This window comes from Pelobates fuscus, chromosome 5 (genome assembly GCF_036172605.1).
Source record: "Pelobates fuscus isolate aPelFus1 chromosome 5, aPelFus1.pri, whole genome shotgun sequence".
NCBI classification, from domain to species: domain Eukaryota; kingdom Metazoa; phylum Chordata; class Amphibia; order Anura; family Pelobatidae; genus Pelobates; species Pelobates fuscus.
The window spans coordinates 47192392-47214532 of NC_086321.1; the positions used below are offsets into that span (position 1 = coordinate 47192392).

The following is a 22141-nucleotide window of genomic DNA, read 5'->3' on the forward strand; positions in this document are numbered from 1 at the left end:
CACTCACAGACACACACTCACAGACACACACACACAGACTCAGACAAACACACACTCACACATACACTTTCAGACACACACACACTCACACATACACTTTCAGACACACACACACTCACACATACACTTTCAGACACACACACACTCATACATACACTTTCAGACACACACTCTCAGACACACACACACACACACAAACATACACTCACAGACACACACACACACAAACACATACACACACTCAGACAAACACACACTCAGACAAACACACACTCAGACAAACACACACTCAGACAAACACACACTCAGACAAACACACACTCAGACAAACACACACTCAGACAAACACACACTCAGACAAACACACACTCAGACAAACACACACTCAGACAAACACACACTCAGACAAACACACACTCAGACAAACACACACTCAGACAAACACACACTCAGACAAACACACACTCAGACAAACACACACTCAGACAAACACACACTCAGACAAACACACACTCAGACAAACACACACTCAGACAAACACACACTCAGACAAACACACACTCAGACACATACACTTTCAGACACACACACACACACACACACACACACTCACACATACATACACTTTCAGACACACACAAATTAATAATAAATATCCACCCAGCCTCCCTACCTGGAGAGAGCTGGTGTGGATGTGTCCCTGGGGTCCAGTGGGGCTTCAGTGCAGCGAGCGGCAGCAGTTCTAATGAGAGGCGGTGAGGGAGCTCTAACCTGTCTGCTCTGCTCCCTCGCGGGCTGTCTGCTGATGCCGGGAGCCGGAATATGACGTCATATTCCGGCTCCCACAGAATCAGCACACAGCGCGCGAGGGAGCAGAGCAGACAGGTTAGAGCTCCCTCGCCGCCTCTCATTAGAACTGCTGCCGCCCGCCGGGGGTCCAGAAGGTGACCTGGCAGGAGAGAGCGCTTCCCTCCTGCCGGTCACCGAAATCTTGCGCCCCCAGAGCCGGTGCGCCCTGTGCCGCCTTATGGACGCGCCGGCCCTGACTAAAGCAATTTATATAAAGACATACAATCCACTAAAGCCAGACATATTCTCCCTAAATCTTGATTTACAACTTACTAGTAAAACATATATAAGCAATATCTATAAAGCAACATAAATGGATTATAACTAGTAATCTCAAAATGTCTAAAAGTCATATCCTATTGGTGGTTTACAAAACAAATCTTACATTGAGCTTTTCCTTTAACTTTACTTTCGAAGATCAAAATGTCTGACATACATAGCTTATTCTCCAATTAAAGGGACACCTTAGACACCAAGACCACTTTGTCTTAGTGGGAAAACGGTGGTCTGTGTGCAGTGCCCCTGTTTTGCTCCTGCAACGTTAAACATTGCTTTTTCATTGCGGGTCTGAACACACCTCTAGTGACTGTCTCCCTGACACACACTAGATGGTGCTTCCACAGTTAAGTCAGACAAGGTTCTTGACTTTCAGTGATCTCACACATTGGATTCGGTGCTTCTCTTTGAGAAGAATTTGATGGGCTCACCATAGCGTTTGCTGCGCATTAAATCCACAACACCTCTCTTAGAGAAGCATTGGATTGGACAAGTCTGATGACATTAGAGATGGTGGATGAACTGCAGAGCAGAGGCTGTTTTGGTGCTGGATTCCAGGTAAGTAGCCAGTTAATTTACTTGGAATCCAAAAGACTCCTTCTACAATTTGGGGCACTAAAATATAATGTTATGGGGCACTATATAGAGTTCCTTTGGTGCAGGTTTAGAATTATATTACAATTAATTTAATCATTGGTTTACTCCACTGCCAAAATAAAAAATCACTGATTAGTTGATATACCCCAATGAAAGCATGCACTTAATTAATCATTGTTTCACTATGTGTATATATATCTAAAAACAGCCTGCAAAACCTCCAGTTCTCTTTGCAAGCCCTCCCCTGCTAACTCTGCCCAGATTTTCTGTAGCTGTCCAATCACAGACTTCCCAATGCAGCGCAATGAGTTATGGGCAATTGCTGCCTCTTGAGTTTAGCTTCACTGAGCTAAACAAATCACTTGTCAACTACTGCATATACAAATTCCCGGATGTTAGTGTTTTAGAATTAGGAGAACTCAAGACAAAAACTACTGCACTAGTTGAAATATGATTTTCTGTATGTTTCCTGCTAAGCACTAATAAGACACTTTGTATCTTGGATGAGTGCTCTGCCAGCTTTTATTAATTTTGGATTAAAGGAAAACACCTAGCACTATGACTCCTACAGCCCATTGTATTTATGCCAGGATTGCCCTGGTGATTTTCCAATGTAATTTGTCAAATTGTTTTAGAACAGTTTAACAATTTACCCAGGCCACCTGCCCTGCTTCCTTGCCGGAGATTAAGCTTCCCAGAGATGAGCAGTGCCAGTTTCATAGGCTGAGCGGTCTCTGCTAATGAGCATGGTCTTCTATTGGTCGTTTAACCTGTTGAGGTCCAGTGTATTATGAGGAATTAGTGCAATTAAGGGGTTCGGGAAACCACAATAACCATAAAATCCCAAATTCAATGGTTTATAGATAGGATTATTTTTTAACAAATTCACATTTTTTTTAAATTAGGGGTTAATGTTTCTGTTGTGTAGCGGTTAACACTTAGAGGTAGTTTAGTGTATTATTGTAATGTATAATGTAGTAGGTTAAAGGAACACTATAGTCACCTAAATTACTTGAGCTAAATAAAGCAGTTTTAGTGTATAGATCATTCCCCTGCAATTTCATTGCTCAATTCACTGTCATTTAGGAGTTAAATCACTTTGTTTCTGTTTATGCAGCCCTAGCCACACCTCCCCTGGCTATGATTAACAGAGCCTGCATGAAAAAAAAAACTGGTTTTACTTTCAAACAGATGTAATTTACCTGAAATAATTGTATCTCAATCTCTAAATTGAACTTTAATCACATACAGGAGGCTCTTGCAGGGTCTAGCAAGCTATTAACATAGCAGGGGATAAGAAAATCTTAATTACCGTATATACTCGAGTATAAGCCGAGTTTTTCAGCCCATTTTTTGGGCTGAAAAACCCCAACTCGGCTTATACTCGAGGCAAGGTCTGTATTATGGCAATTTGCATTGCCATAATACAGACCGGGGGAGAGGGGGGCTGGCAGAGCTGTAACTTACCTCTCCTGCAGCTCCTGTCAGCTCTCTCCTCCTCTGCGCCGTCCGTTCAGCACCTCGGTCAGCTCCCAGTGTAAATCTCGCGAGAGCCGCGGCTCTCGCGAGACTTACAGTGTAAGCTGACAGAAGAGCTGACCGGACGGCGCAGAGGAGGAGAGAGCTGACAGGAGCTGCAGGAGAGGTAAGTTACAGCTCTGCCAGCCCCCCTCTCCCCCCACTGAACTGCCACTGGACCACCAGGGAAGGAGAGCCCCCCTCCCTGCCATATATCAAGCAGGGAGGGGGGACGAAAAAATAAATAAATAAATAAAATAATAAATAATAATAAAAAAATAATAAATAATAAAAAAAATTAATAACAAAAAAAAGGGGTATAAGGACCACTATGGGAGGGGAGGGGGGGGTATAAGGACCACTATGGGAGGGATGGGGTGGGTTAAGGACCACTATGGGAGGGAGGGGGGTATAAGGACCACTATGGGAGGGAGGGGGGGATAAGGACCACTATGGGAGGGAGGGGGGGGGATAAGGACCACTATTGGAGGGAGGGGGGTATAAGGACCACTATGGGAGGGAGGGAGGGGGGATAAGGACCACTATGGGAGGGAGGGGGGGGGGGATAAGGACCACTATTGGAGGGAGGGGGGGTATAAGGACCACTATGGGAGGGAGGGGGGGTATAAGGACCACTATGGGAGGGGGTGGGATAAGGACCACTATGGGAGGGATGGGGGGTATAAGGACCACTATGGGAGGGATGGGGGGGATAAGGAACACTATGGGAGGGAGAAGGGGGATAAGGACCACTATGAGAGGGAGGGGGTGGGATAAGGACCACTATGGGAGGGGAGGGGGAAGTAAGGACCACTAGGGGAGGGGAGGGGGAAGTAAGGACCACTAGGGGAGGGAAGGGTAAGGACCACTAGGGGAGGGAAGGGTAAGGACCACTAGGGGAGGGAAGGGTAAGGACCACTAGGGGAGGGAAGGGTAAGGACCACTAGGGGAGGGGTGAGTCAGGACCACTGGGGGGGGGGTGAAGGAACACAGGGGTGGGGAGGTAAGGACCACTGAGGGAGGAGGAGGGGAAGTCAGGACATATGGGGGGGGGAGGGGGCGGCAAAAAATGTTTTGCCTACGGCGGCAAATATCCTTGCACCGGCCCTGCACACACTGCATTCATACACACACACACTGCATTCATGCACACACACACTGCATTCATGCACACACACACTGCACTCATACACACACGCTGCACTCATACACACACACATACGCACACACTGCATTCATTATACACACACTGTAAATAAATATTCAATTAATATATTTTTTTTTAGGATCTAATTTTATTTAGAAATTTACCAGTAGCTGCTGCATTTCCCACCCTAGTCTTATACTCGAGTCAATAAGTTTTCCCAGTTTTTTGGGATAAAATTAGGGGCCTCGGCTTATATTCGGGTCGGCTTATACTCGAGTATATACGGTAAACAGAACTTGCAATAAAGAAAGCCTAAATAGGGCTCTATTTACAGGAAGTGTTTATGGAAGGCTGTGCAAGTCACATGCAGGTAGGTGTGACTAGGGTTCATAAACAAAGGGATTTAACTCCTAAATGGCAGAGGATTGAGCAGTGAGGCTGCAGGGTCATGTTCTATACACCAAAACTGCTTCATTAAGCTAAAGTTGTTCAGGTGACTATAGTGTCCCTTTAAGCTAAACTAAATTCTAATAAGTACACGAAAGGAGAAAACAATGTAAAAAAGACTGAGTTATTTAAGTGTTCTGATCTAAAAAGTGGGGCAATAACCATGGAAACCAGTGGGACAATCAACCCTTTTTAAATTGTTGCACCACAATTTAGAAGAGAACACTTTAATTAATAACTCCCACCATCTTGAAGAATTTGAGAAAAAGTTGACTATAGTGTCCCTTTAAGGTAGTTTAAGGGTGAAGAGGGTACTTTATGTAAAGACAGCATTAGGACATACATTGTTTGTACCCCCCTTCCATTGCATGGAGGGGATCAGTGCATTATGTACACCGACCATACACATTAAAACCACCTTCCTAATATCGTGGAGGTCCCCCTAGTGCTGCCAGAACAGCTCTGATGCATTGAGACATGGTCTCCACAAGACCTCTGAATGTGTCCTGTGGTATCTGGCACAAAGACCTTAGCAGCGGATCATTTAAGTCCTGCAAGTTGCGAGGTGTGACCTCCAGGGATCGGATTTGTTGTTCCAGCACATACCACACATCCAAATGATGTCACTACGTTTCATGCCTGGGTGTATATACACATACATACACCCTACCCCCACAACATTTCACAGCCTTCTGCAGGTGATTTTCATAAATATAATGCCTAACCGAGACATCGCCTCCGCTCCAACTGTGTTCAGTGCAAGCTCTCCTTTCCATGTTCAGTGCTCTGGTAACTGTGTGAATACGTGATGCAAATCATTCTGAAGAATGTTCTTTTCCTACATGCCTCACAATCACTGAACTCAAAGCGTTGTCAGTGTAGCAACAAGAAAACCACTTTGAAGGATCATTTTCTATCTTCCCTCCAGTACTCTTGCACTCGTTCTTAGAAAGTTATGTTCAAGGTAGTAATTTCCTGGTAGACTTACAGACTTGCAAAACAGGATGCAAAGGGTCTTGATTATTTAATGAACTTTTATTTTAGGCGGTAGTGTACTATCAAAGTTTCAGTCCATGGTCCGATAATGTGACTATGAAAAAGCTAATCACTACTGTGAAAATGTGTGCGTACATTTATCTGGCAAAACAAAAAACTTATTTTGTATTTAATAGCAGAAATGTTTTCTTTTATAGGCAATTGAAATAAAAGCCTCATTCTCAATGGTGTACCAGTTTTTAATCTTTCTTTCATTTTTAAATGTATTTTTTTTTTAGTTGGGGTATTTGTTTATTTACATTTAACCAGGAGCCTTTTCTGGTGTCAAGCAATGTTTGTTTAGTTTTTCTTTTTTTTTTTTTTAACTGCTGGTAAACGGGTTTAACAGATAGAATAGCCGAATTTTTAGTAAAGGCAAACAAAGAAAAATGGACAATGGCATTAAATCTTCCAGCTGACTTGTAAGAATGATTTATTCGAGGTGCACATAGCCTTCTATCAGTTTCAAAGGCAAAGAGCAAGGATTTTGCTTATGGCCTTTTCGCTTATTTTCCCTAGCTCTAATACTGCAAGCTGGGTCTGTGTGAGGAAGTGTGTAAAAGGGTTAAACCTTTGTTACTATGCGCCAAGCTGTATGTGTTTTAGGCAGTGAATAATTCAGTCGGTGAGACTCTACCGCAGGCTTTTGCTTTTTAAGGAAAAGCATGCTCGATTTCTGAGCTGTTAAGCTGTAGGAGAGAACATCTTGGGAGAGGTAAATATTGGATATTACAGCTGTGGTGCCATACGCTTAAATGTACTATTACGTTATCATCCTTGGTAATAATAGTTCTATGAGGAGCCCTGTGCTAGGTGCCATTATATTGTGTAATTGTGTCGAGATTGCCGGGTGTCTGTCTGCTTACCAGTACATTCAGAAACAAAAAGACTTGCACCATGCACCTGTTTAACCCTCGAGTTCCCATGCTGCCATTAATATGGTACTTGGGTTAACAGCACTATCCTTACTGTGGATTTCCATTATTTTCTTCTTAATAGACCTGTCATTCTTGAGTTTTCCAGTTGTGTGTGTTCCTTTGTACATTGTATGCACCATACAGCCAGGTTTTTAATATTGGACGCAAGAACATTTAGTATGATCTGTCTCGAATGTTGCATGTGGAAAAGTCAGGCTAGGAGTCAACATCTTTTTATTTCATAATTCCAGCAGCTGTTAGCAGCCTGGTCTGCTCTTTGATTACATCATCACTGAAATCTCTCACAAGCTTATCTGTTGCCCATCTCGCTGAGTTAGTAAAGGTGCATCTGACATCTGGTTTTGATTGCGGCTTATGCCCATTTCTGTAACATGGGAGTTATATTAGCTCTACCAGGAGAATAGCATCAGTGATGGACATCATAATCTTAATTACCCCCTGTGCTTTACCTGTTCCATTTTAAGGTCCTTGTATTTTTTTAACATGGCAAAATGTGGAATGTGGAACCTTAGAGGCCTGTTTTGTACATAACAATTTTGTAATAGTTGTTGCAGAGAATTGCTCCATGTTTTGTTGCCGGTTGTATTGATGCTGATCACATGCTAATGGTTTTATGTTCCTCTGTTTAGGAGTCTACTTTATTCTGACCCTCGCCCTTTGACGACAGACGACATTTCTAGACAATCCTTTAATCTACCCAATGGTTTACTGTACAGGTAAAATGTTTTTCTTTAGCAGAAACCTCATGTTTGCTTGCATCCCAGTACTTTGAAAACTCCAAACACCAGTCAGTAAAAGTGGCTAGTCAATTTAGAAACCCATATGCTCAGCCTGACAAAATTTTATTATCTGCTTTACAAAGTAGAACACGGCTGCCCATAAGGTAGATCCCCAGATGTTGTAAAACTACAACTCCCATGTTGCTTTGCTTGCCTTTAGAATGAAAACACATCATGGAAGCTGTAGTTTTAAAACCTCTGGGGATCTACCTTTTTGGCACCCCTGAACTAGAACATGTAACCTCATTGACCTATCAATCGTTTTGGCTGGACGCTGTGTAATGATATGCTTATTTTCTTGGTACCCATAATCCTCCTTTATGTAGAAATGTCACATCTTAAAAGTCCGTCACCACAGCAAAAACTATTTCAGTGTGTGCTGGGCTAAATAAAACAAAGCAAGGAGTGTAAACTTACCTACTTTACTTCTGAACTGAAATGGCTATGATGCATTGGATGCACTCATGTGCACGCTGATATTTAATGGAGAAATCCTGCATGCGCACTCAGCATTTTCTCAAGCAATGCCATACACACACGCGTCATGCGTATAGCATCACAAGTGTTAACCAACTTTGCTATGTGTTGGCACAAAACAAATTTAACACGACCAGTAGTTTACTAGATAAGGCAGCAGTTCTGACCAGAGAGGGATAATGATGGCTATGCCCACTAAGCAAGGGTAAGCCAGGAGAGTCACCAATATGAACTTACCGTATATATTCATTGCAATATAAACACAAGTGTTATTTTCAGTGTTTAGAAAAAGGATAGCCTTCCTTTAACCCCTTAAGGACACATGACGTGTGTGACACGTCATGATTCCCTTTTATTCCAGAAGCTTGGTCCTTAAGGGGTTAAAGGGACACTATAGTCACCTGAACAACTTTAGCTTAATGAAGCAGTTTTGGTGTATAGAACATGCCCCTGCAGCCTCACTGCTCAATCCTCTGCCATTTAGGAGTTAAATCCATTTGTTTATGAACCCTAGTCACACCTCCCTGCATGTGACTTGCACAGCCTTCCATAAACACTTCCTTTAACCCCTTAAGGACACATGACATGTGTGACATGTCATGATTTACTTTTATTCCAGAAGTTTGGTCCTTAAGGGGTTAAAGAGAGCCCTATTTAGGCTTTCTTTATTGCAAGTTCTGTTTAATTAAGATTTTATTATCCCCTGCAATGCTAATAGCTTGCTAGACCCTGCAAGAGCCTCCTGTATGTGATTAAAGTTCAATTTAGAGATTGAGATACAATTATTTAAGGTAAATTACATCTGTTTGAAAGTGAAACCAGTTTTATTTTCCATGCAGGCTCTGTCAATCATAGCCAGGGAAGGTGTGGCTAGGGCTGCATAAACAGAAACAAAGTGATTTAACTCCTAAATGACAGTGAATTGAGCAGTGAAATTGCAGGGGAATGATCTATACACTAAAACTGCTTTATTTAGCTAAAGTGATTTAGGTGACTATAGTGTTCCTTTAAATAAAGGGCATGCTCTGTACACAAGTCAGTCTATTAGTGTTAGGAATGTATATCTTAATAAATGGGTTACTTTTTTTTTTTTTAGCAATTTGGTGAACATGGCAACAAAGTTTAAAGTTTGTCCACTTAATGCTTGGGTTTTATTATGAAAAAAGGGAGTTAACTGCAACTGTTTGCATGCTGTAAGGACCCATTTGGGCTCTAAACTGGTGAATGCGGTCCCATGGCCCATCTGAAAAAGTAAACCTATTGTTTGAACTTATTAAAAATTACAGTTTCTGTTTTGTTGGTGTGCAAGCGAATTGGGTGTCCCAGGGCCATGTAAAATAAACTTCTTATCCCAGCTGGAAAAGCAGAACATTCATGGCGGGCCAGAGGCAGCAGCTTCAGGAAAGTCGTGACACGGCAGCGGCCCTGCAGAAACCGTCTCACTGACTGTGAAATAGCTGAAGATAATACAACATTTCATGTCCTGTCTGGTAAAGGCCTGAATATCTACAGTTATAACTCCCAGTACCACCATGGATTGACTGATATTGTCAACAGTTGTTTCATATAAGCCCCATTAAAATTCCCCCCTACCAACAATGTAATATTTATACGAACAGACAGAAGAGATTTGTTAGGTTGCAATATGAAAACATTTTGTAAGGTCCAGCAGGGTTTTATGCCGTTCAGCAAAGGCACTTAAAGCATCGTGGTAGCGCCTGCTCCTGGTGCTATGTGAAGACTGTGATAAAAGATGAATCTGAAAATCATATGTCACGTTCAAAGAATACCATCTGCATAAATTATTAAAGACATTTAAAACTAATATGTAACAGTGTATTCTATGCACCATAACCAGGGCCGGTGCAAGGATTTTTGCCGCCCTAGGCAAAAGTAAAGTTTGCCGCCCCCCATCCCCCCCCCGATATGACATCACAATGCCCCATGTTAACTAACGCAAGTGCTGCAGTGCCACCGTGTTTACATTAAAAGGCCTGCAGGGACAGGCTATAGACACCAGAACCACTACATTAAGCTGCAGTGGTTCTGGGGACTAAAGTGTCCCTTTAATGTGAGGTAAATTAGAGATTAGTGCCACGAATAATATACTAGATTGCCTACTTACAATCAGATGAGGATGGTGATGGGCTCTACCTGCAGTCTGGCTCCACTGGTCTGGTGTAGAACAGGCTCTCTGGAGGCTGTTTGTGTTCTGGGAGAACAGGAAGAAGGCTCCATTTTTTTTAAGGCCCTTTGCACAGCTCAAGGTCTGGGCCCCAGGGTCCACCTTCATGTTCCACCAATTAGTTTGTTCACAGGAGTAGGGGATGTCCTGATATGTGTGTAAGGAATGCATTGTGTGAATCTGTGTTTGTATGTGTAAGGGCTGCAATGAGTGTTTCTGTGTATGTACGGGATGCAGTGTGTGCGTCTGTAAGGGGTGCATTGAGTGTGTGTAAGGAATGCATTGTGTGTTTCTGTGTGTGTAAGGGATGCATTGTGTGTAAGGGTTGAATTGCTTGTGTGTGTGTGTGTGTCTGTGTGTAATGCATTGTGTGTTTTTCTGTGTGCAAGGGGTCTATTGTGTGTGTGTGATGGATGTCAATCTCTCCCCCCTCCCTTGTCACTCTCTTCTCCCCCTCTCCCCCCCTTGTCCCTCTCTTCTCCCCCCCTTGTCCCTCTCTTCTCCCCCCCTTGTCCCTCTCTTCTCCCCCCTCTTGTCCCTCTCTTCTCCCCCCTCCTCCCTTGTCACTCTCTTCTCCCCTGCGTGTCCCTCTCTTCTCCCCCTCCCTTGTCACTCTCGTCTCCCCCGCTGTCACTCTCTTCTCCCCTCCCCACTCTCATTCCCCCTCCTAATCCCGTCAATTCCCCTCCCTGTCAATTTATCCCCCCCCTTTCAATTTATTCCCCCCACCCTGCCTGTCCATTTATTCCCCCACCCTGCCTGTCCATTTATTCCCCCACCCTGCCTGTCCATTCCCCCCCCCCTCCCTGTCCATTTATCCCCCCCCCTCCCTGTCCATTTATTCCCTCCCCCTCCTGTCCATTTATTCCCTCCCCCTCCTGTCCATTTATTCCCTCCCCCTCCTGTCCATTTATTCCCTCCCCCTCCCTGTCCATTTATTTACCCCCTCCCTGTCCATTTATTTCCCCCCCTCCCTGTCCATTTATTTCCCCCCCCTGTCCATTTATCCCCCCCCGGTCCATTTATTCCCCCTTCCCTGTCTGTCCATTTATTCCCCCCTCCCTGTCTGTCCATTTATTCCCCCCACCCTGCCTGTCCATTTATTCCCCCCTCCCTGTCCTCCCCCCTCCCTGTCCATTTATCCCCCCCCTGTCCATTTATTTCCCCCCCTCCCTGTCCATTTATTTCTCCCCCCTCCCTGTCCATTTATTTCTCCCCCCTCCCTGTCCATTTATTTCTCCCCCCCCTCCCTCTTCATTGATTTCTCCTCCTCCCCTCCCTGTCCATTTATTTCCCCCCCCCCTTCATTGATTTCTCCTCCTCCCCTCCCTCTCCATTTATTTCTCCCCCCCCCTCTCCATTTATTTCTCCCCCCCCCCTCCCTCTTCATTGATTTCTCCTCCTCCCCTCCCTCTCCATGTATTTATCTCCCCCCCCCCCCCTCTCTATTTATTCCCCCCACCCTCCCCTACCTCTATAGTAGCGTGGCCGAGCTCTGTATCATGGTCCGCGGGTACAGGGAGCTTTTGTTTCCTGTACCCGGCGGACTAACAGGAAGTGCACACTCAGTGTTCACTTCCTTTTAGTCCGGCCGGGTACAGGAGACAGATGCTCCCTGTACCGGCGGACTATACTGCGCTCGGTCACGCTACAGAGAGGGAGTGACAGGAGGGAGCGCTGAGCGCTTCCCTCCTGTCAGCCCCCTCCCTCTCCTCATGCTGTGCCCGGGCGGTGCGCCCTCATGGACGCACCAGCCCGGGCAAAGCTGCAGCCGCCTGAGGCTCTCTACAGAGCGCTCGGGCGGCTGCAGCATTAGGGGGGCCGGCGCTCCTGGCGGCGCCCCTTCCCAAGGGGCGCCCTAGGCGGCTGCCTAGTCCGCCTTACAGGTAGCGCCGGCCCTGACCATAACCATCTTGCAGCATACTACTGCCCTCCATTTTTACATCCTACCATTTAGAAGCTGTATTATTTAAAAGAAAAAAAGTAAATTTATATTAACTCCTTCTTCAGTACAAGTACATTTATATTAACCCCTTCAGTACAAGTACATTTATATTAACCCCTTCAGTACAAGTACATTTATATTAACCCCTTCTTCAGTACAAGTACATTTATATTAACCCCTTCTTCAGTACAAGTACAGTTATATTAACCCCTTCTTCAGTACAAGTACATTTATATTAACCCCTTCTTCAGTACAAGTACATTTATATTAACCCCTTCTTCAGTACAAGTACATTTATATTAACCCCTTCTTCAGTACAAGTACATTTATATTAACCCCTTCTTCAGTACAAGTACATTTATATTAACCCCTTCTTCAGCCACCTTGATTGTGCAAGTATCCATAATAAGCAGAGAGCCCTGGACTAACTTACCTGAAGCGCTCTCTGCCTATAGTTCAGGTTGGATACAATTGATATTTATAATGTGAATGCATAAACAACATATTATCCAGGGACTGGTCTATGAATTAAGCGATGTGTCTCCCAGTTTTGTCAGACTGCTTCATAGACTCTACACTGCACCATAGTCACTACACTGAGTATTAGCGTTATGGTGCTTTTTGCCCATTTAACCTAAAACTTTCACTAAATTCCTATAAGAGATACAAAGCAATTACTGTGATGCCTTCAAAGCAGTAATACAGGATCCAGACAAGTGTCATGAACTGCCAAATGTCCTTTTAATGTGTTTCTTATTCTCTTTCATGTAACTCAAGGTGATGTTAACCTTGCTGGTTGGTGTCTTTTATTCTCCAGTGTTCCTACTAAATCCTATTTATTATAAGTAAGAGCTGTTCATAATGCCTTACTACTTGTGTCAAGACCAATGATGGCATGAATGCTCAGATTCAATGAGTTGATTGGCCTGTGAAATTGCTGTCACCTCGGTGGCATGATTGCCGTAGTAAGTAACAAAGTAAGCACTTAGGCATGGCATGGGTACTGCCAATTTCGGTGTGCACTGTGTGATCTCTGTGATGGCGTTATTGCAATATAATACCCAGCCAAAGCAAACTAGCTCATCTGCATTGTTATATCTGTCTTTGATATGATATACTGTGAGTAAAACACACTGATTTGGATGTATAATTTTTCCTGCAAAGTCTCGTCTCACCAGTTATGTGTGCATGGCTTAGCATGTGTCTTCTCTCCCACTCGCAAGCACTACGTTATTTCATTTCCATTACTGAATACCTCCGATATACACTCCCTCGACTGTAATACTTCCCACACGTAATGTAGAATAAATTGCTATTATTTTTTTTTGTAATTGTATATAATTAGCTTAAAATTAGTTTTTAATTATAAAAAAAGATGTGTTTCAGTCCTTCAGTGTATCATTTATTTAAAATTCAAGTTCTGGAGTCGCACATGAGTGCATTTAACATTTTAAATACTTTAAGCAATTCTAATGGCAAGATCCGAATAATGATTCCTCTCTCCGTCTATGTGGGAGGGTGATCCTCGCATGGATGAGAAGGCCATTTTTACAGCTTAAATTACCCAGAACTGTGAGCATTATTCAAAACAAACATTAGCCTGAAGCACCTTATTAGAAAATACTTTGCAGAATTGTATGTTTTCGGCCTGGAAATTGAGCTTGTTGATTTGTTTAATGGTAAAGTGCATCACCGAGCTTTGCTGCAAATCGGCATCTTCTGATCTGGTGTGACATAAATTGTTTTATCACTTGATCACACAGATTCTTTTGCATTAAATTATTCCAGTGGAGAGTTTATTTAGAATCGGGAGTAGGATCAGATATATTAGCTCTAAATGCCTCTATAACTGAGCTTGCTGTATATATGCATTTAACGTGTGTGAAAACCAAAGGCATATTATTTATTTATTAATAGTAAATAAATATGGAATAATAACATGACAAAATTTTAAATTAATTTGCCGTTATTTCAATACTACATGCTGGATCTGAAACTTCATACATTGACTTGCTCTCATTGTCCTTTGCATTATATGCTTCCTAGCCGGTTACAGAGGGGTCAAGGTCAAATCTAATCTTGGAAAATGTGTTAAGCATAGAGCAAAGGAAACTTTGACAGGGTTACTTCCTTAACTTTCTTTTTGTTTTAAATCAGGGGTGCCCCAGATGTTTAAAAACTATAGTAAGGGTGCCCCAGATGTTTAAAACGTAAAGCATTGTGGAAGCTATATCATTTAAAGCCATACAAAGTATTATAGGATTTGTAGTTCTTCAACATCTGGGGATCTACCTTTTGGGCAACACCCTTTTAAATAAATAGTTTAATACCTGTCATTTGGTTTGTCTACCCCCTGCTGCATCACTGTTTCCTTATCCAGGGTCCTATCAAATGCTTTTCAAATAGAAGCATCTGAGCATGTAACATGCAAGATCCATCCAATCAGAGCGCATGCGTGGATTGCACTAGCTCTGATCCACGAATGGGAGTGAGGGAATGTGGGGAATGGGAATGAGGGAATGTGGGGTGGTATATGGGGATGGCTAAAGGGAGGGGACTCAAATGGACTCTCTCTAGAGCTTGAAGAGATGCTGAAATGGAAGGCATGAGGAAGGGAGGAATTAGTCACAGGAGGAAAGGGACAAATTGTCATGGACAAGTGGAAGGAGCCAAAAACAAAAAATGTCAATTGAAAGAACATCTAAGGAGGCAGGGAGTGCTGGCAGGACTTGCATGATGGAGGGAAATAACACATTTTATTGTAGACATATAGGACTGTGTGCTGCCTGTGTTATAGATCAAGTCCGATCTTTGTTCTATTCAGGGGAACCCAAGTTGTTACAAGTGCACTTGGAGGAGCATGAATTAGACACCAGACGCGTGTTGGTTATCAAAATAAGCCTCTCTCGTTTATTTTATCAGTATGTGTTTTTATACATTAAAAAGTAAGTGCTTATGTGCAAATATTCATAGAACAATAGTAGGGAGGGAGTACAGATAGGACATGGGGATGAAAGTCATGTACATATAACAGATAAGTTCCGGGAAAGAGAAGGAACAGACTGATTTAGGAGAGACCGCTCTCTGCTCCCAGAACTAGACATATATGGTCTTAAGTGTCGTTTTAAGTATTAAGCATTTCCGGACTCCAAGTTATCCAATTTTAATATAGGCTATCTAATATGACACCTATAAGCTTGAACCTTGGAATCAAGGTAAATTCTTTCACACCTGCAAGGGAGCAGATTATATTTGTTCCCAGTGGGCAGTGCATGTGGACGACCGATTTAAGTTTTACACAGGACTCTCATGAGACAGTCAGGAACAGAGTTCCTCCATGACCACTTCTTACAGCATAACACATAAACAATGAGAGACTTATGAGTGTGAAGCCTTTTCATGATTCAGTAGAAGCCCTCTGCTGCCATTAGATGCCTATGGTTTAACAAAATCTGCATCAACATTTGTTGATAGATTTCGAACAGTCAGCAAGCTGAGGTGCCTGGGACTGAGCAGGGTCGAATCTTCCAAATCGGACACGTTTTGTGAAGTAAAATAAAAGTAGAGCTAAAACAACCTCCTGGGTGATTTGGTTTAGTGTTTCAACTTATTGTAGTGGCAATGTATGTCCTATAGTGCATCCCTGTTACTTCCTACAGAGAATCACCTAGGTCTGCAAGGTCTGAAAGGGAGCTCTTGACCCATTTTGGATAGCATATAGTCCTAATATAGTTTTTGAAATCAGGATTTTAAATGCAGTGCATTAAGATGCTCATACCAAAAAGAAAATGCCACAGCAGGTATGAAAGGAATCAGATAACTGTATACTACTGAAAAGTCTTCCTAGCAGCAGTTCAGCGTGCCTGTATTTAAATATCATCTGTGATGTATTGCTTTCACCCCTCAAGGTGGGAATCTGAGAGTGAGAGAGAATAGTAGAGGACCTGCAATCTAGCAAGGCAAATGGTAGAGTCAGCAGGGTGCTAGATTGTGCAGTGAAATGCCAGTATAAATAGCATGCATTAAGGACAGCAAATGTTATTCCGTAAATCAGGCTTAAAAAGCTTATTTCAGGTGCTCAGATTCTCATTCTAGATGGCTTTTATACTGATTACTTGGCACCTTTCACTTCATTTTGTACAACCACCAGTTTACCAGATGTGCAATTAGTGAGCAGTAGTTGCTTAAAAGCCTGTTTGTAGCCACTACCTAAACTGCATGTACCTGTCTGAACATGCTGTTGTGGCATCCTGACGACGACGACGATGCTATTGGTAATAACCCATTGCAGTTAATGCAAATAATTTACACCCGACTAGACATATTTGCCTGTCCTACTTATGTTTTTTTTTTGTTTTTTTTTACAACAAAAATGTGCAAAACCTTTCATGTCACTGTTTATCCTATGTCTCAATACAAAAGCACGCTGTTGGGGCGTATGACTATGCTATGTAATCACCTGCACAACAAAAATCAAGAATTAAAAAACAAAACCTGTTTGTAGAAGTCACTATTGATTATTCTTTTGATATGCTTCTAGACAGCTTGTTTGTTGAGTTAATGCTGGTATATGTAGACTTTATTTAAATAATAAGAAAAGCTCAACTGAAAGTGGGTGAAAGGTAATGTGTCCTAATCTTTCAGGGTGTTTTAACAGGGAGGTCCAATGAGATGCAGCTTTCCTGGTTCCTAAAGTCTACATATGATATACTAGTGAACCCAATGCACACCAATGTTTGCGCATTGTATTGAAGAAATACATCAAGTAACTTTGACAGAAAAAAAAGTGCATAGATTAGTGTATACCAAATCAATAGTACCAATACCACAATAGTAATAAAGTGCTAATTACATACACCCATAAGCCCCAGAGGAAGGCTTAAAGGGACACTATAGTCACCAGAACAACTACAGCTTAATTTAGTTGTTCTGGTGACTATAATAGCTCCCTTCAGGCATTTTCATATAGACACTGGCTTTTCAGAGAAAAGGCAGTGTTTATATTGCCCCTAGGGACAGCTCCAAGTGGCCACTCCTTAGATGGCCACTGGAGGGGCTTCCTGGCACAGGGCTGCACAGTAGGCAGCCCTGCCGTTCAGCGTCCCTGCGCCCTGATTCAATGCATCTCTATTGATTAGATTAGACTAGTTGGATTAAAAACAAAAGAAGGAAAGTATATAGAAGAGGATAAAGGTCTAGCTGACTGCCTCAATTAATATTTTTGTTCAGTATTTAGAGATGAAAATGAAGGAAAGGGAAAAAGGACAAATTAGTAACTTATTACAGAGGAAGAGGTTCTATTTCAACGGTCAAAAGTAAAGACAAATAAGTCAATGGGACCTGATGGAATACACCCAAAGTTATTAAAAGAGCTTAGTGGTGTACTAGCAAAACCATTAACAGATTTATTTAACCAATCATTGTTAACAGGAGTAGTCCCAGAAGATTGGAAGTTAGCGAATGTTGTGCCCATTCACAAGAAAGGTAGTAGGGAGGAGTCTGGCAACTATAGGCCAGTAAGCCTTACTTCAGTAGTGGGAAAAGTAATGGAAACCATGTTAAAGGACAGGATTGTTGAAAATCTAAAAACACATGGATTTCAAGATCAGAGACAACATGGGTTTACTTCAGGGAGATAATGCCAAATTAATCTTATTGATTTTTTTTGATTGGGTAACTAAAATAATAGATCAGGGTGGTGCAGTAGACATTGCTTACCTAGATTTTAGTAAGGCATTTGACACTGTTGCACATAGAAGGCTTATCAATAAATTGCAATCTTTAAGTTTGGATTCCAATATTGTTGAATGGGTAAGGTAGTGGCTGAGTGACAGGCAACAGAGGGTTGTAGTAAATGGAGTATATTCGAAGCTTGGGCTTGTCACCAGTGGGGTACCTCAGGGATCTGTACTTGGACCCATTCTCTTTAATATTTTTACTAGTGATATTACAGAAGGTCTTGATGGTAAGGTATGTCTTTTTGCTAATGATACTAAGATATGTAACAGGGTTGATGTTCCAGGAGGGATAAGCCAAATGGCAAATGATTCAGGTAAACTAGAAAAATGGTCAGAGTTGTGGCAACTGACATTTAATGTGGATAAGTGCAAGATAATGCATCTTGGACGTAAAAACCCAAGGGCAGCGTACAGAATATTTGATAGAGTCCTAACCTCAACATCTGAGGAAAGGGATTTAGGGGTGATTATTTCTGATGACTTAAAGGTAGGCAGACAATGTAATAGAGCAGCAGGAAATGATAGCATATTGCTTGGTTGTATAGGGAGAGGTATTAGCAGTAGAAAGAAGGAAGTGCTCATGCCATTGTACAGAACACTGGTGAGACCTCACTTGGAGTATTGTATGCAGTACTGGAGACCGTATCTTCAGAAGGATATTGATACTTTAGAAGAGAGTTCAGAGAAGGGCTACTAAACTGGTTCATGGATTGCAGGATAAAACTTACCAAGAAAGGTTAAAGGATCTTAACATGTATAGCTTGGAGGAAAGACGAGACGGGGGGATATGATAGAAACATTTAAATACATAAAGGGAATCAACACAGTAAAGGAGGAGACTATATTTAAAAGAAAAAAACTACCACAACAAGAGGACATAGTCTTAAAGTAGAGGGACAAAGGTTTAAAAATAATATCAGGAAGTATTACTTTACTGAGAGGGTAGTGGACACATGGAATAGCCTTCCAGCTGAAGTGGTAGAGGTTAACACAGTAAAGGAGTTTAAGCATGCATGGGATAGACATACGGCTATCCTAACTATAAGATAAGGCCAGGGACTAATTAAAGTATAAGATGGGCCGAATGGTTCTTATCTGCCGTCACATTCTATGATTCAATGCATCTCGATGAGGAGGTCCTGATTGGCCAAAATGGCATTTGGTCCCGCCCTTGTGCCAATTTTAGCCAATCCCTATGGGAAAGCATTGGATTGGCTAAATATCGTCCATTTTAATGTCACAAAAGGGGTAGAGCTGGAAATAAGGTGAGTTTTATATTTTTTATACGGGGGCAAGCCACCTAAATGGTGGGTTTAGCACTATAGGGTCAGGGATACAGGTTTGTGCAGAAATGTCAGGGTTTTCATTCCTCCTTCTCTTGGTCAGTATACTTTTTTATGGGTGTATGTAATTAGCACTTTATTACTATTGTTGTATTGGTACTATTGATTTGGTATGCACTAATCTATGCACTTTTTTCAGTCAAAGTTACTTGATGTATTTCTTCAATGCATGAATAAATGTTTATGCGCAAACCTTGGTGTGCCTTGGGTTCATTAATATATCATATATAGACTTTAGAAACCAGAAAAGCTGCATCTCATTGGACCTTCCTGTTAAAACACCCTGAAAGATTAGGAGCCCACTGTTCTGTAATATTACCCAATACCCATCCACATTGGAGATCTTCTCCTTTCATACAATTCCATTAAAGATCTTTATAAGGACCCTTTTTGCACTTTTACTGCTTTCTCTCAGTAAAGTGGTTCTAGTGTCTAGCGTCTTTAGGTTAAGCATCTTTTTCACTTTGTACAGTGCCATTCCTACAGTGAATGTGATGGCATACTAGGCAGTATTTGCTCTGTGTAGATTCTCAGATTCTCAGATTAGAACACCCTTGAAGGTGTTTGGGGGATACTAGGGACTAGCGAATAGCCTTCTCTTTTGAAAGATATTGAAGGAGCAGTCCTCTGATTCATACCTCCTATCTGGACACAATCCATATTAACGGGTAACTTTACTTTGCAGTTTGAGCTACAGATTAGAACACCCTCGAAGGTGTTTTGGAGGAGATGAGGAACTAGCACATAGCTTTTCTCCTTTCCAAATTTTAGAGGAGCCTTCTCTACAGCCCTCTAATCTATACTTCCCTCCCGACATTTACTCAAACCAAGGAGTTACCCATTGGCCACTGCCCTAGTACTTTTATGGGAATTTTTGCGTCTGCCCATTAGGGTAGACTCTCAATTGGTGATATCTTGCAACAAATTTAAGTTCAATAAAGACAGATGTCAGTTGATTATTTTGCAAGAGCACCAATAGAAAATATATTAGGGAGCCCTTCTTTTCGGCTACCCCCCCCCCCCCTCTCTTTTCTCTCCCCAACATATACATCGCATTACTGAAGGTTTTTGTAGGTACAGACCTCCAAGTACATTTACCCGGGTACAAGCCCTTAGGTGAACTGGCACCACCTCCTGACCACATTTTTTTTCTAGTCTTCTCCAACACCTTCTGTTTCCACCTATATAGGTGTCTGGGATTACTAGGCAACCCAGTTATCTTCAACTAGTGTCTAGCGTCCACTGGCACCATCCTTCCATTCAGTGTTGAATAGTTTTAATGCAACATAAATACTTAGCAGCCCATCCCCTCTGTGCTGTGAGGCCTAATGATGAAGCATTAGTCTGAGCAGCAATGGCTGACTATGTTTTGACTGAGTGTGTCAGCTGATTGCTTTTAACCTATCAAATCACCCATTGTTAGTATGAATTGGTATGGCTAGAAGGAGTGTGTATTCTCTACCTTAGCCACCCCTCCGGTAGTGGCTGGCCTATGGGTCGCCAGGAACCCTTATTTAGTGTTAAACTGCTCAAAAAATGGTTTTAACTATGACTGTACCAGGGGACTCCAGCACACTGTAGGCACTATAACCATTTCCTCTCATTGAATTAGTTATAGTGCCTAAAGTGTTCATTTTAGTCGTTACAGATACCCATGAGTTAAATAATGCTGAAGTTTTGTTGGATAAAATATTTTTTGGATCTATCTTTAGGGATATCATATGCCCCCCCTTCTGTGCTGTACTGTACGGCTGCCATTACAGCAGATTGATACATCAGGATGAGTTTCCAAGACAAGTTCAGTTTCGCGAAGGGTTCACTGCCTCCACTTTAAAATGGATTAAGCTGTCTCTGAATGGACATTTGTTTTTATTTTCTTTGAGAAGTTGACTACTCCTCGTTTAAAGGGGGTTTAATTTGACTATGGTGCTCTTCTTGTGAGCAGTGTGTAAAGATTGGTAAATAGGACCCCATTAGAAATATTTAGTATGAAAGTAACATTGCTCCCTGTGGCCTCTCTAATGTCCATTAATGCTGTTCCAGAGGATCTGTGCTCATTTTCCAGAGCCATTTAGTCAAACTGTGCGATTATTTAGAAAGTTAATTCATGCATACTAAAATCTAGCTTAAGTAATGTGCAGGGTAGATGCTAAAGCTCTATGGAGATGATAGCCCTTTTTGTTATTTAATGATCAGCCATAATTAACTTGCAAATTTGAAATAATTAGAACAAATTAAAGGTATTTAACTTTCCATCCCTGAAGAAAAATTCAAATTGCACCAAACTCTGCCTTAAATTATTCAAGATGCTGAGGTCTTTGCAGTGTGTTTTCATGTATTTATTTTTCCCCATGCATTGTGAATAATAACCCCTCTAATTTTGTTGTTGAACTTTACAAAAGAATCTCCGTTTGGTTGTCCTTGTATTGCATGTGTAAGGCATGAAGAGCTTACAGAGCAGCAAATAGGCCTACAAGGTCACCGTGTGCAAGTTACCCATAACAAGCTTGTGTTTTATAAGGTTGGGCAGCTTGTGAGTGTTTACTGACCCTGTAAGTCCTACAGTTGGTATGACTGTGGGAACCCAGTAAGTGGTTGTCCCTGCCCTTTGCGTGCCTTGGATGCGACAGCCTTGGTAGGTGGAGTGCGGAAAGTGGCATTAATTAGCTAAAATGATAAATGTTCTGCCCTTATCATGGATTATATATTACCTAGCAGTGAGGAAGCCTTAATCTCAGTGCAGCAATGGAACATACCTGGCCTGTGGATTTACACTCCCCATCAGCACCTAAATGACATTATGTATTCTTATATTATATGTCTGGATTTTGTGTGATACAATCTTTTAATCTTAGACTTGTACCATG

The 22141-nt window shown here is 42.1% G+C and overlaps 1 protein-coding gene across 3 annotated transcripts in view; it reads left to right on the plus strand.

Annotated features, from left to right (window-relative positions):
- Positions 1–22141, plus strand: part of KIAA1328 (KIAA1328 ortholog) — a 164391-nt gene that overhangs the window by 107636 nt on the left and 34614 nt on the right. For all 3 annotated transcript variants that reach the window (XM_063453826.1, XM_063453827.1, XM_063453829.1), the window contains exon 8: positions 7437–7523. In XM_063453826.1, coding sequence (XP_063309896.1) covers positions 7437–7523 — 87 coding nt within the window. The remainder of the gene's footprint in view (positions 1–7436; positions 7524–22141) is intronic.